The sequence below is a fragment of the Nycticebus coucang genome, chromosome 14 (genome assembly GCF_027406575.1).
Source record: "Nycticebus coucang isolate mNycCou1 chromosome 14, mNycCou1.pri, whole genome shotgun sequence".
Lineage (NCBI taxonomy): Eukaryota > Metazoa > Chordata > Mammalia > Primates > Lorisidae > Nycticebus > Nycticebus coucang.
Genome location: NC_069793.1, coordinates 8130336 through 8145065, shown reverse-complemented (window position 1 = coordinate 8145065; position 14730 = coordinate 8130336). Strand labels below are relative to the sequence as shown.

General features: G+C 55.0%; 1 protein-coding gene and 1 pseudogene across 4 annotated transcripts; one reads left to right on the top strand and one right to left on the bottom strand.

Annotated features, from left to right (window-relative positions):
• Nucleotides 1-992: 992 nt before the first annotated feature.
• RPS6KA4 (ribosomal protein S6 kinase A4) lies at nucleotides 993-12927 on the bottom strand. Of its 4 annotated transcripts, none has more exons than XM_053559871.1 (17): nucleotides 12811-12927; nucleotides 12653-12724; nucleotides 11731-11949; nucleotides 11523-11638; nucleotides 10901-11008; nucleotides 10598-10678; nucleotides 10405-10508; nucleotides 10149-10299; nucleotides 6868-7032; nucleotides 4301-4429; nucleotides 3992-4125; nucleotides 3770-3863; nucleotides 3179-3352; nucleotides 2903-3097; nucleotides 2441-2600; nucleotides 2123-2286; nucleotides 993-1900 (listed from the first exon to the last, which is right to left on the bottom strand). In XM_053559871.1, the coding sequence occupies exons 1-17, from the start codon at nucleotides 12863-12865 to the stop codon at nucleotides 1727-1729; spliced, it is 2295 nt and encodes a 764-aa protein (XP_053415846.1). In that variant the 5' UTR covers nucleotides 12866-12927; the 3' UTR covers nucleotides 993-1726. The 4 variants fall into 4 exon arrangements, with proteins under 4 accessions (XP_053415846.1, XP_053415847.1, XP_053415848.1 ...); XM_053559872.1 differs by having other exon boundaries at nucleotides 3992-4107; XM_053559873.1 differs by having other exon boundaries at nucleotides 3992-4104.
• On the top strand, nucleotides 7041-8637 carry LOC128564375 (40S ribosomal protein S26-like; annotated as a pseudogene).
• Nucleotides 12928-14730: the final 1803 nt, after the last annotated feature.

The window sequence follows — 14730 nt, the reverse complement described above, 5'->3', positions numbered from 1 at the left end:
CTGAAACCAAGATTATCACCAGATTTCCATCTGTAACCCTGGTAGCTCCTTTAGTCTCCTGTACCTGTCTTGGGGTCATAAGCAGAGTCCTTCAGACCGGACCACCTACCAAGAAAACATTAAAAATGTGGAGTCAAGCGGCTAAGACGCCAGCCACATACACCTGAGCTGGCGGGTTCGAATCCAGCCCAGGCCCGCCAAACAATGACAGCTGCAACCAAAAAAAAAAAATAGCCGGGCCTTATGGTGGGCACCTGTAGTCCCAGCTACTTGGGAGGCAGAGGCAGGAGAATCACTTGAGCCCAAGAGTTGGAGGTGGCTGTGAGCTGTGATGCCACAGCACTCTACCCAGGGCGACAGCTCTGTCTCAAAAAATAAAAAAAAATGTAGACTCAGAAACTGAGTCCTGATCATGTATTTTGAGTCCAAATATCACTGCACTGCATAGTTATGAGAACCTAAAAAAATCCTGTGTTTTGCTTAAGCAAGTTTAGCTTGCATTTTCTATATAGACAACCCTGCTTTAGGAGGGTTCAACTTACTACTTTTCAACTTTAGGATTGGTTTATGGACAAAACCCCATCAATAAGTCAAGAAGCTCCTTATAGTTTTTGACAGTTACTGTTTCTATAGAATGCCTGTCAGTTTGGCCATTATCCTACCAGTGAAAGAAAAATCTGAGTTCAACCATTGTAAGTTGGGAATTTTCTGCTGTGCTACCAGCATTAAATGCATTTTCAACTTACCAGGATAAAGCTCCATGAGAAACAGAGAAGCATCCGTACTTACAACCAAAAGAATCCTGAGTGATACATGGCAGAGCTGTCTAGATACACACCCAAGATGAGAGTTTGGCCCTTCTACTGCCCATGTCAAAAGCCAAGAACACAGGACCTTCTTATCCCAGAAAGGTCTACCAGTTCTTCGCCTCTGAGGTCCCAGAGCCCAGCACCTCTGCTCCAGAAATCCACACCGTGAACTAGCGCACAAGATGCCACACACAGCACTGGGTGGACTTTTATTTTAAAATCAAAGGCACAGCCTGGATGGGCTGAGGCAGTGACCACAGATGCCCAGCCCAAGCCCCCAAGGCCCCAACCCCAGCCAGGAGCAGCTATGCCAAAGGGGAGGGGTGGATGGGATGGGGGCCTCCACTTTTAGGGGGTTGCCTACTTCCTTCCTTAGCCCCAATAGGGGGAGAAGCATGTGACATAAAGTGAGGCAGAAATGCTTCAGGGGGTTCCCCAAGCCCTTTTCCTCAATACCCCCCCTCCCCACAGGTCTTTGGTGGACATAATTGCACAGACAGTCCATAAAGTGACAGCTTGATGGGTGCCCCCTCCCAGGAGCAGGGCCTCAAGAGAGAATAGGGAGAGGGTCCCAGTTTCTCCCTTGCAGCAACAGTGCTTATAAATGAGAGGGCCTGTTCCCGTTGGAGTAGCCCCCTGGGAGGAGTCTTTTGCCCAGATGAGGCAGTGGCTTAGGAGAGGGCCTTTCACGCCCCACTCTCCAGCAGACCCCCTCCTTCCCTGCATCTCTAACTATCTGGTAAGACATAAAAAAAATTCTCTGCTTATAAAAATACTTCTGCTCTGTCTGGGAGTAGGGAGGGAGGGGAAAGACAATCCCTGGGGATCAGGGCAGAGCCGCTGGCAGAGGGCTGGGGCAGTGAGCCAGGCTCCCAGGACACAGCCCCTATGGGGAGGAGAAGTCACAGTGGCAGGAGCTAGGAATTGGGTAGGGGACCGTTGGCTCTGCGGGGAGGCCCCTTGGTGGTGGGCACTGGTGAGCCGCGACGGGAGGCCGTGGCACTCCGCAGCTTCTGCTTCCGCCGCTTGGCCAGGGGCGCATTCTCCACGCTCTTCAGGAAGAAGCCCTCGCGCTTGCCCCGGTTGAATGCCTGGGAAAGGAGTGGGTGAGTCCTCCTTACCCCGGCGTGTATCTACCAGATCCTAGCTTCGGCTCCCATTTCCACACCGTGGAGACCCCACCCCACCCCTCTGGGTCAAGACCAACAGGTCCTTGGCATCCAGCCTCCCACCCGGTCAGGGTCCGGACAGACCAGAGGCCAGACTCACTTGGCCTCTTGAGGCTCCGCCCCCCTGCGGGCCCCGCCCCTTACCATGAAAGTGGCGTTCAGTCCAGAACGCACTGCGGGCCCGGAAGATTCGAGCACATCTGGGGTCCGGAGTGGGGGCGAGGAGCGCGCGCTGCCGTCCTGCAGCCATGAGCTGCCCCGCAGCCCCTCGAGTTTCAGCCGCTTTGCAGGGTCCACAGTCAGGAGCCCTGGGGGTGGGACCAGAGAGTGCGAAGTCGTGGAGGCTGCGCCCCAGTGCAAGCCTAATCTCCCCACTCTCCTCCCTTCCCATCTCCCAGACAGGTCAACGGACTCAGAGACCATCCCCGTCCCACCCATAATCTGCGACCTCCAACTCCGCACCTCGGACCAGCTCCTTGGCTTCCTCTGACACACCCTGCCAGGCCTCCCCGTCAAGGGAGAAGCGCCCCTCGCGGATCTTGCACATGATCTCGGCCGCTTGGCTCTGCCCGCCCTGGCCTGAGGCCCCCTGGAAGGGGACTTGCCCCGACAGCATCATGTACTAAGAACAGGGTGGAGGAGGAGGGGAAGAATGAGACTGTCCCAAGCTAGAAGGAGCCTGACTCCTCAGCGCACCCACAGAACCATTCGCCCCTTCCTCCAGGGTAACTCCTGGGACCCACGTTGATGAGCAGGCCCGGATGCCCAGACCCCAGCACTAGAGGAACCCTGTCTCTGTATCAGGATGGCCCCTGATCCAGCCAAGATGACCCTGTCTCCCGCCTCGGTCTTCACTGCATCAGGAAGACCTCTGCCCCCAGACCCGGGTGACCCTGAACCCTCCTCGAGGACCAGGTCCCATACCAGAATGACGCCCAGGCTCCAGAGGTCGCAGGACTCGTCGTAGCCCTGCTGCGCCAGCAGCTCGGGGGCCGCGTACTGCAGCGTGAAGCAGGGTGTCTGCATGGGCCTCCCTGGACTCTGGGGCCGCAGCCGCGCGAAACCAAAGTCAATGATCTTCACCGGGGCCCCGGGCGTGTCGTCGGCGTACAAGATGTTCTGAGAGGGCGGCGGGGCTGCGGTCAGGCACGGGACTTCCCCCCACCCCGCGCTGCAGCCCTGGCCTGCCCCTGCACCCACCTCTGGCTTGAGGTCGCGGTGCACAACGCCCGCCTCCTCGTGCATGAAGCTCACGGCCGACACGAGGCTACGCAGGATCTGGCTGGCTTCCGACTCGCTGAAGTGCCGCTTCTTGCGGATGTGCTCCAGCAGCTCCCCGCCCCGCAGCAGCTCCAAGACTAGGTATGTGTGCAGCTGTGCAGAGAGCAGCGGGCCGCTGTCATCACCCGTGGAACCGGGCTACCCACCAGCCGGCCTCAACCACCCTAAAAATCACCTCAGTCGCCACTTCGGAGTCTCAGGATCTACCCCACAGCCTTCCAGACCCCTCTCCTTTAGGGCCACCATAAAACTCCGCCCCCAGAAGCCCTACCCCATGAACGCCCTCCTCAAATTCCGTTTCCTCGGCCATCCTCTGCTCCTCAGCTCCGCCTTTCGGTCCTCGCGTCCTACTTCCCTGAAATCCCACCTCCGAGGTCTGTCTGGTCCTTTCCGGCCCCCGGCCACTGTCCGCAGGTCCCGCCTCCAACCGCGCTTCTCTGCCCACCTCCCCCACCCTCCAACAGACGCTTCAGGCGTCCCTGCGCTCCAACCCGGTTAGGAAGGCATCACCTGGTCCTGGTGCACCTCGTGCAAATTCACTACGTTGGGGTGTGACTGGCACAAGCGCAGGGCTGCCACTTCGCGCTGCGTGTTCGCCTCCAGCCTGGGGCGGGGGTGGGGGGCGGGTAGAGCAGGCAGGGTTAGGATGGCCGCCCTCCGGCTCTGCCCCATGCCGCTCTGCTGTGCCCCGCCCGCTCAGCCCCCATGCCCCCCATCGCCGAGACTGCCCACCTGCGACTGAGGATCTTCACAGCGAACTCCTGGCCGCTTTGGCGCTGACGGCAGCGGCGACACACGGAGAAGCTGCCCTGGCCCAGCGCAGGCTCCCGCAGGTCCAGCTCGTACTGCTGGAAGAAGGGCGAGTCCTTGGAGGCAAAGACCAATGTTGAGAGTCATAAGTCCCACCCGGGAGCCCGGCCGAGCCACGCCCCACCTCTGCACCTCGCGAGATCACACCGCTGGCACCGGCTGATCCAGGCTCAGAGTCCCGGAATAAACCACCCCCCAAACACCAGTTTCCCTCCACCTGGGCCAGCCCACCTGCATCATGGCACTCCTGGCCACGGCTGCCCGACCCGGCCGGTCTCCAGTGCCAGGCGCTTCCAGAACATCAGTCATCACCGCATTGTTGTGATCAAATAGGATGGACGGCGCCACAAAGGAGTATCCCTGCGCAGGACGGGAGTCAGGGGTGGCTGGGCATGGGGGCTGGGGGTATAGCTGAGGAGTCCCTGAAAGGCCCAGACGGGGGGTGGGGGAGGGGCAGGGCAAAACCCCTCAACAAGGGGGCGGTGGGGGTGTTCCTGTCGCATCCTGGTGCACAGGATGTGTGCACACATTTTATTCCATCTTCAGTTTGTTTGTTTTGAGACAGTCTTGCTCTGTCACCCTGGGTAGAGTGCAGTGGCATGATCATAGCTCACTGAAACCTCAAACTCCTGGGCTCAGGCGATCCTCCTGCCCCAGCTTCCCAGAGTACTAGGATTACAGGCGTGAGCCACTGCACCCCACCTCCGCCTTGTCTTATAATCACCTGGGGCCATGTCGTTGCCTCCCCACCTCCGCCAGCCTGTGACCCCACCTTTCTCATCACAGTGACACTTATTTCCTCCCCACCGGGTGCCAAGGCCCAGAAAATGATGGGCCTAATGCAGGACTGTTCCTGACTTCGTGTTAAGTTTATGAGAATTCAGCTCTAAAAAACTTTATTCCTCCCTTTCAAACCAGACTTTGTCTTCCTCTGCAAGGAGGGCTACCAGGAAATGCAGAGAAACCAAAGTTAATTATTTGCTTTTCCTAAAGATCCAGGTAAGGGGCTTTCAAGGGTGATTTTAACTGTGTGTCATTTTCTTTTAAAAGTGTAGCCTTTCTGGCTCAGCACCTGTAGTTCAGTGGCTAGGACACTGGCCGCATACACCAGGACTGGCGGGTTCAAGACCTGGCCCAGGCCTGCCAAACAATGACAACAACAACAAAATAGCCAGGCACTGTGGTGGGTGCCTGTGTCCCAGCTACTTGGGAGGCTGAGGCAAGAGAATCACTTAAACCCAAGAGTTTGAGGTTGCTGTAAGCTGTGATGCCACAGCACTCTACTGAGGGCGACACAGTGAGACTCTGCCTCAAAAAAAAAAAGTGTAGCCCTTCTGTGCCCTAGAATGCAAGCTCCATGTAGGTGGGATTTTTGTCTGTTAGGTTCATTGAGATGTCCTTAATGCCTAGATCAGTGCCAAGTACATTGTAGGCACTCAGTACACATTTTTGAATCACTGAATGAATGAATGGAAGTAAACACCTAGTCAGAAGAAAGAACTTCCTCATTAGCCCTCTGTGAACAGCATGTCTTCTGTGAGACAATGGAAGGAGGGATTTTTAAGCACAGAGTTGTCAATTTGGGTTCTTTTTTTCTTTTTGAAACAGAGTCTCACGTTGTCGCCCTCGGTAGAATACTGTGGCATCACAGCTCACCGCAACCTCAGGCTCTTGGGCTCAAGCGATTCTCTTGCCTCAGCCTCCTGAGTAGCTGAGACTACAGGCGCCCGCCACAATGCCAGGCTAGTTTTTTAGAGACGGTGTCTTGCTCTGGTTCAAGCTAGCCTCAAACCTGTGAGCTCAGGCAGTCCACCCACCTCAGCAACTTTTTGTGGGCATGGAGATCTCCCTATGTTGCCCATGTGGTCTCCAACTCCTGGCCTCCCAAAGTGCTGGGATTACAGGTGTGAGCCACCATGCCCAGACATACCTGGCAATTCTAAGAGCTTCACAGAGAGGACTGATCCATCCATACTTGATATTAGTCTGTTCTCCTTTAATATTTATATACCCTGTCCTACCAGTCAGACCCCCACACTGGGCCTGGGAACACAGGAGTTAAACATACAGTTCCACCCCTGGGGTCTTCTAGACCACAGGAGGCAGCCTCAGAATACAACATGACAAACTGTTCAGAAGACATGCTGTTTACAGAGGACTAATACACAAGAGAAAGGTAATTCGGAGGGCTGGATTACCCTCTGTGGACAAGGAGGCCTAAAAGATGAGTGGGAGCTTGCCAGGGGGGTTACTGTAGGGAAGGGGAGAACAGTGTGTGCAAAGACACAGAGGTGTGTTCTGGAACCTCTGAACAGTTCAGAACCGCTTTCCAGAGCATCAAGTAAAAAAACAGCACTAAGGCTAAGACGCAGAGTAAGGACCACATTATGTGGGACCTCGAATGCTGAGCAAAGGAGTGTGGATTGTCTAATAGGCCTAAGCTTCTAAAATTGGATGGAGGGGACCTATGCCTCTAGGACTTTGCTGTACTATGCTAAGGGCATGCAAAGCCATAGTATAAACATGGCATCTCTTCCTAGATGTCCACTTAAACAAGTAAATAATTTAAAACAATATTTTCAAATAAAAAAAATAATGAATAAAGGGAAATTAACACAAAGTTTAAATATAAACCATGGATCACCAAACATATATCCTTCCCTGGTGGTTGATAACAGCCCATACCAGATACCCTACAGAATTCTGGGAGAGATGCTGAGGGCTGACCAGGAAACGGCTGAGGCCAGCAACAGCACCCCACCTGTCCTACATCTGGGATTCTGTGAGTTCTCACTTACCTGAAAGATTCGAGGGTCCCCAGGAGGGGGACTGCCAGGAGGTGAGTAGACAGGCTCCAGCCGAGTAAATTCCTCTGCAAAGTTGCTCACATCCAGCTCTGAGCGTATCTGGGGCCGAAATGGGGCAGGAATCTTCCTGGTAGCCAGAGCAGCCCAATCTAAACCCTGGGGAAAAGGAATCAGAGATTAAGTGTCACAGGGCAGGAACTGGAACCCCCTTTCCACTCAGGCCACTCTCACTAGGCAGCTCTTCAAAAAAACAGAGGCCCATCTGGCATTCGGGTGGGCAGCTGTTCTTCCTGCCTCCCCAGCTTCCATTTGCCACCTTCTGTTATCAGAAACCCTGTTCCCCTTGGAGAACCTCATTCCACCACAATTAGCCAGTTCTGGAACTTTTAATAGAATTGGTGTGAAAAAAAAAAAAATCTTTCTCCTAGTAGGACTTAAATCTGAGAGAATGTGGATCTAGATCTGCCAGGAAGGCCCCCCCCCTTTTTTTTTTGAGACAGAATCTCACTTTGTCACCCTTAGTAGAGTGCTGTACTGTCATAGCTCACAGCAACCTCAAATTCTTGGGCTCAAGCAATCCTTACGTCTCAGCCTCCCAAGTAGCTGGGACTACGGACACCCACCACAACTCCTGGCTATTTTTAGAGATGGGTCTCACTCTTGCTCAGGCTGGTCTCAAACTTGTAAGCTCAGGCAATCCATCCGCCCTGGCCTCCCAGTGTGGTAGGATTACAGGCATGCGTACCTGGCCAGGGACCCTCTTGGGGTCTAATGACATCTGCACACAGAAAAGCAGGACCAAGAGACAGTTTCAACACCCAGATGCAGCCCTGCCTGAAGTCCAACCACTATTCCTTGGACTTTTCACTTATGGCAGTTAAAATAATGCCCTTTTACGTTTAAGCTAATAAACATTAAAGTGGTATAACCTGTTAATTGCCTACCTAATATCTATTCTCCCTGTCTTACTTAGTACCAATGTCCCAAATTTTATTGTAGGAACCAATATACACAATTAAAAGAATATATTACAAACTTCCTTATAGTTAGAAGTTACCAATAATTTGTAAGCAAAAACTGTCAGGCAGGGTTCCAGGAGAAGATCTTTAAGAGGAAGGTAGATAGTTGGCAAGTGCCCATTTTGCCCTTCTTCTTCCTCCTGCTTCCTACCTAGGGAGCAGACTAGATGGCAAGAGCTCCAGCAGCCACTTTGGAGCATGAAGCAACCATGGGGAATAGAGGCTATGTGCTAAGAATGAAGGAATATTTAAAAAAAAAAAAAAAATTGGCTCTTTCGTGTCCTTGCTTCAAAGATGACAAAGAAAAGAAGGAACAACGGTCGTGCCAAAAAGGGTTGTGGCCATGTGCAACCTATTCGTGGCCATGTGCAACCTATTCGCTGCACGAACTGCACCTGTTGTGTTCCCAAAGACAAAGCTATAAAGAAGTTCGTCATTCGGAACATAGTGGAGGCCGCGGCTGCGAGGGATATCTCTGAAGCGAGTGTCTTCAACGCTTATGTGCTTCCCAAGCTCTATGTGAAGCTACATTACTGCGTGAGTTGTGCCGTTCACAGCAAGGTAGTCAGGAACCGTTCTCGAGAAGCCGCCAGGACCAAACACCTCCACCCAGATTTAGACCTGCGGGTGTTGCCCGAAGACCTCCACCAAAACCCATGTAAGGAGTTGAGTTCTTAAGGACTGAAGAATAACTATCCTTTGGGAAAAAAAATAAAATGGAAATTATACTTAAAAAAAAAAATTGAATTCCTGGTGACAGCGTGACACCATGACAATACCACAGCAGCTCTGGCAAGTAAACCTCTATCTTGTTTAGGTCACTGTTCATTCTGATCTCTGTTGCTATCAGCCAACCTCTAATCCAGTGGTACCACTATTTTCAGTTGGGCTTTTTCCCTTGCAGTCAAGATGACTAACTTGAGCTTGAAGTCTCCAGTCCTGCCACTAGAGACCTCAGCACTGCTATCACCAAAGAGGCTGTCCAAAAGAAGGCAGAAGGGAGGGAGCACCCTTTCCAAGCATCAGGCCTTAAAGACTTTGAGGGCTCTCTAGTATGAGTGGTCAACCCCTCCAGCACCCAGCATAGCACTCAGCATGAGCTGAGGGTGGGCTTGCTGAAGGAAAATCACATTGCTTGCCACTTTTCCCTCCCCCCTCCTCCCACCACACTCCTGACAGGGATATCTTCACCTCAGACACCTAGATTCCTGTCTGAGAAGGCATCTCAGGAAGGTCCTTCCAGGTTGGTACTTGTAGGAAGATTCAAGGAGATGGCACTCACAGCACGGGTAACAGTGTACCTAGCTCATAAATGGGCACTTATGTTAGGATGTCAGGCAAGTGGCAAATCTGCTTCTCAAGTGTAAACAGAAGAAAGTAGTAATAAAGAGTCTGAATCTGAGCTCCATCACTTCCTAGTGACATTGGGCAAATGAATGTTCAGACCATCAGCTTCTGCAACTGTAAAGATGGGGATAATCAGGGTGGTTCTGAGGGCCATGTGAAATAATGTGAGCAAAGGAGGTAGCCATTGTCACAGAGCCCTGCTAGGCACTGCTGCTGGCCACATACAAGGCAGAATCCACCCTGTGCTGTACTCTAACATGTGTGTGCTCTTAACAAGTGAGCAAAAATCCATGTGGGCTCATCAATCATCCCTCTGAATTACAAGCACACAGACTGTACAGGGACAACAAACAGAATGCCTAGGTAGAAGCTGAGGGCCATAAGCATGATTGTTTAGTACTACCCTGTTTCCCTGAAAATAAGACATCCTCCGAAAATAAGACCTACTTACAGGAAAGCTAAGACCGTCCCCTGAAAATAAGACCTAGTGCATCTTTGGGAGCACACCTTAAAATAAGACACTGTCTTATTTTGGGGGAAACAGGGTAATATGAGCCAACAGGAGACCTATTTAAAGCTGAGGTCTGCTCCCAGCAATGCACCATTTACTGTGCCATCAGGGGCAGGTTACCTGCCTTTTCTGGGTCTAACAAAAGGACTGACCAATCTGTTCTCAAGTCCCTGCCAGGTCTGACAACTGATGAACCTAGAATTCTTTCCTTTGGGAAAGGTTTCAATGGGATGACATGAAAATAAGACCTGACTTACACACACTTGCTTTCTTTATCTGAGGTATTTTCCAGATAAAGTGAAATTGGCCAGGCTCAGACCCTCCCTCCAGTGTCCCCCAACCCAGAGCAGCAGTCTGGCTTAGAGGTGTGGGGGCCCCAGAGTCAGGAGCCTCACCTGGAAGAAGGGGTGGTTCTTGACTTCTTGTGCCCCTTGGGGCCCCGCACCTAATCGCTTCTTGGGCTCCTTGCAAAGCAGCCGCTGCAGCAGGTCCTGCGCCACGGGCCCGATCCGTGGGGGGAAGGGAGGGGAGCACTTCAGGATCCGTCTGGGAGGATTGGGGGGGGCGTCAGGGGCAGCGAGTCCTCCCCACAGCCCTGCCCAGGCAGGCTCTGCAGCCCCTCAGCCGCCCTTTACCTCCATCCCTACTCACCGGGACACCTCGGCCTGCGTGTTCCTCTCACCCTCCAGTGTGAAGGGTGAGGCTCCCGTCAGTAGCTCAAAGAGCAGGATGCCCAAGCTCCACCAGTCCACAGCCTACCAGGGAGTGGGGAGACTGTGAGGGCCTGTGGCCTTCCTTACTCCCCCCGCAGCCAGTTCCACCCCCTGCTTCCCCACCAACCCACCTTGCCATGGCCCGCCTTGCTGCGGATGATTTCAGGGGCCATGTACTCAATGGTGCCACAGAAGGAGAAGGTCCGCTCTTTCTGGGAGGGCAAGAGGACCCATTTGGACATCCAAGCCTCACTTACGCCCTAGCAGCCCCCAGACATCAAAGTAGGGCTTGCTGGACTTGTGACATTAGGGAGTTAAACAGTGGGGACTTCCCGCATCTGTTCATTCCTGCACCCCCAGAACACAGATATGGAGCAGGAAGAGGCAGGAAGAAGGCTTGAATGGGACACAGTCAGAGACTACCGTCCACTCACCTCTTCCGTCAGGAACTCCTTGCTCAGCCCAAAGTCCGTGAGGACAATGTGGCCCTCCGAGTCCAGCAGCACGTTCTCTAGCTTCAGGTCTCGGTAGATGATGCCAAGCTAGTAGGACAAGAGGGGCACTGAGGCTTCCTCCCCGAAGACCCTCCCAGCTCCTATAACTTGTGTTCTTGCTCTAGATAAGGAGATCCCACTGGAGAAGGTCATCTGCCTGCTGAGGGGTCTCCAAGGCAGAGCTGGGCCATTGGAGAAGAAAGGCCACTTATGATATAAAGCAAGGAATGAGGGCCCCATGGGACCAGCCCAAATGTCCAGGAGAGAGTAAAGTCTGTGAAGAGCCCCATTTTAAGGAGGCCTTGGGAGCCAAGGCATGAGGTCCCCATTTGAGGAAGTTGTGTGAATGTGGCCCAAGTTCCCCGTAAGAAGAAACCCCCCACCAGGCAGTGCTGGTGCTTCCTGCCAAGAAGCCTGGGAGAGCAGCTTGAGTCCCCACTGAGGTCAGCACCTGTACCAGGGAGCCCAGGAAGAGACTCAAGGCTGCCATGCCTGTAGGACACCCTTATAAGGTCCAGCCCCAGTTCCCATGGCAACAGCCTACAACTAGGTCCTCACCCACCTTGTGCAGGTATTCCAGGGCCAGCACAATCTCACCCCCATACACGCGCACTTCAGCCTCCTTGAAGTACTGGCGCTGGTAAAGGTGGGTGAACATCTCACCGCCACTCACGTAGTCTGGGGGTGCAGCGGAAGTTAGGAAGCATCCCCGTGGGGTGGCCTCACCTGTTCCCATTCCCTCACACTGTCAGTTTGTGGTGTGTACTCACCAAGGATGAGGTGCAGCTTGGCATCAGTCTGGAAGGCATAGTGCAGTGTGACCAGGAAGGGCGCCTGGCGCACCAGCTCCAGAACCGAGCGCTCGGTGCGCGTGTGCTCCTGCGTCTTGGCACGCTGCACCAGCGCCGCCTTGCGCAGCACCTTCATGGCATACAGCTTCCCCGCGTCATGCCCGCCTGCCTTCCGCACCAGGAACACTTTCCCATAGGCTGTGGGAGCAGCGAGTGGGTGGGGGTGGGCTGTGAGTGGGAGGGTGGTGCACACTAGGGGGGGTGAAGCGAAGCCAACCCAGGAGGGTGTGCAACTTGGGGGAAGAATCTGGGATGAGAAGCAAGTGTGCAAAATGCTGGCAGAACCTTCTAAGGAAAAGGTGTGCACACCCGGGAGGGTACAACCAGAGAGGGATGTGCAAACCAGGCTAAGGGAGCATGCAACTCCAGCAGGCCTGCAACGAGGGGTGGGGGTGGGGCATGTGCAAACCTGTGAACTAGCAGATGGATGGGAAAGGATGAAAAGGCAAGGAAGGCAGGCAGAGGTGTGCACCTGGCCAGGAGAAGGATGTGCAAACCAGGCCTGGGGAGTTTGCAAAATGTGAGAAGGGGCTCTCATATAGGGAGAAGGGGAGGAGCTGTGCAAATCACCTGGGAGGGGTGCAAGCCCCAAAGGAGGGTGGCAAACCCTGGGGGCTGTATGCACACCCAGGACCTCGCAAGGAGGAATGATGTCAGTATGAAGTGCCCTGGAAGTGGGCATGCAAACCCTGGCTGGGCAGGGCGGGGCAGGCAAGGCAGGCTTTGACGGGAAAGGGTGGGGGGCCTTCCCAGCGGCCTGGCCCAGGCCCAGGCTGGTGAGCAGGCAGAAGGCCCAGGGCACCGGGCCTGGGACACGTGCCTGGTGGAAGAGGGTCCTCACCTCCCGTTCCCAGCACCTTGAGCAGCTCGAAGTTCTCCACGCTCACCTTCTCCTCATGCCCGGTCAGGTTGGCTATGGGCACAGGGGCGAATGAGCCCAGCTAGCCCAAGACCTCTCCCAGCCCAACAGCGGTAGCAGTCCCCAGGGCCCACACCCACCTTCCGTGATCCACAGCTCCAGGGCGCAGCCCTCATCCTCGTCCTCGTCCCCCATGGCCGGCGGGTCGCTGGGGCCCGCGCGGCTGGGGCTCCGGGCGGCGCCGGTTACATGGCGGATCTGGCCGGGGCGGGCGCTTCCTGGTGCCGCCTCCGGGGCCGAGTCGGGCTCCGGCGCCGCCTCCCGGCTCCCCGCCCCGCTGGGCCTGAGTCAGGCGGCTGGAACGTGACAGCGCTGGGGTACGGGTGGGCCCCGGCAGGGGCATCCCTGTCCCCGACCCCTGAGCGAGCGTGCGTCGTCAAGGCTGTGCTCTTGGAGACCTCAACTGAGCTTCTGGGAACTGAAACACCCCGCGGGAGCCATGCCTGCGCCAGAGGACAATCTGGAGCCCCTGTTGAGCCAACGGCCCCCAAGCCAGGTGTCTGCCCCCCAAGACGATGCTGCAGCCAGTGTTGTTGGGGCTACCAGGATCCTGTGCTCCAGAGCAGAAGGGTGCCCGCGGGGTGTTTTTGAGCCCTCCCGGCTGCCTGTGCCAGTCCTAAGGGCAGCCAAGCACCTCCTGTCCAAAGTAAGGAGTTTAAGGAAAATCACACCCCATCCACCTCGTTTTTTGATCACTCCCTGACAGCGGCAAATAGGGGAAGGAATTAGTATGTCCCCTAGACAGAGGAGTTGCCTCAGGCCACCGCTAGGCACAGGCTCAGCCTCCATGGCCCCAGGCACCCCTAGTGCTGCTGGGCAGGCTAAAGGGGGGGTTGGATTCTGGAAGTCAGTGTTTCTCAGCTGTGGGGCCAACCCTGCCCAGCCCCTCTCCCCTGGACTTGCCTTTGCAGGGAAGGAGCCCTGTCACTGAAAGAGGGCTGGAGCCAAGCTGGGACCCCATGGCAGGGACTAGTGGCTAATTTTCTAACCAGTTCTCTTTAGAGAAAGCCTGCAAAGAGCAGTTCATCCCCCAGCCACTGCTGGAAGCCCACCAGATTAGGCGCACACCTCATATAGTTCTGTCCGCAGCCCAGAGCCCAGAGTTGGCCTCAAAAAGGGATGTCCAAACCACATGTGGGCAGTCCTCTCTCCCCATCAGGCCCAAAGCCCCACACTGGTGGGTCCTCCAGAGCCTCTCCCTGCCTCATCCTCCCTGACCACTAACAGGGACCACAAAGTCAGGAGGGACAGTCATCAGAGCCCCCACCCCAGGGCAGGGGCTTTCAGCTGCTCTACCTGCTGGAGGCCAGGAGCTCCTCCCCCACCTCACTGCCCTTTAAAACTATGGCAGAGAGGAAGAAGGAATTAGATTGCAGCTTACACTAGGGAGGCTGGACTGGCTGCCCCTCCCAGCTCTGCCCATCCCCAAATTCAGGCTACCTCATCTCAGCCTTGGGCATCTCCACCCTCCCCTGGGCAGCCCCAGGTGCCCTGACTCACATCCTGCCAACCTGCCTAATTGTCCCCTTCCCAGGCATCATACTAAAAGCCCTAGTCAGGAAGCCAGCATGCTTCCCACCTCCTTAAGCAGGTCCTGGTACTAGGTGATGCCCCACCAGGCCATGAGCTCCCTGGGAAGGGACTTAACTTACAGTAGTGGAAGAGAGGATAAGGAAGCAGAAGATGTAAATGGTGAGGGTAGGGGCAAGGCCACAGGGGCTTCCCTGCCCCTCACCCCTGAGCCCAGACCTCAGGCCCCACCCACCACTAGCTGCCCAGAATTCCATTCCCTGCCCCTATGGAACATCCAGGCTCTAGCCAGCCTGCCTAACCAAGCCCCAGAAGAAGCCCTTCACTGTCCTGTCCATGCAGGTACCCTCTGGCCAGACCCCTTCCATCCAGGAGGAAGACTGGGCCACATGTGTTCCTAGTGGCCTGAGACTCCCAGGTGCAGCCAGGAGACACAGAGCATGACTCAAATGGTTGTATCTCAGCTTTAT

Excerpts from the sequence above, each read along its gene's own strand:
- RPS6KA4 (XM_053559871.1), bottom strand. The coding sequence starts at position 12,865 with ATGGGGGACGAGGACGAGGATGAGGGCTGCGCCCTGGAGCTGTGGATC. Across the intron at positions 3,098-3,178 it reads ACCGCGACCTCAAGCCAGAG|AACATCTTGTACGCCGACGA; the intron begins GTGGGTGCAGGG and ends CCGCCCTCTCAG. Across the intron at positions 1,901-2,122 it reads GACTGAACGCCACTTTCATG|GCATTCAACCGGGGCAAGCG; the intron begins GTAAGGGGCGGG and ends CTCCTTTCCCAG.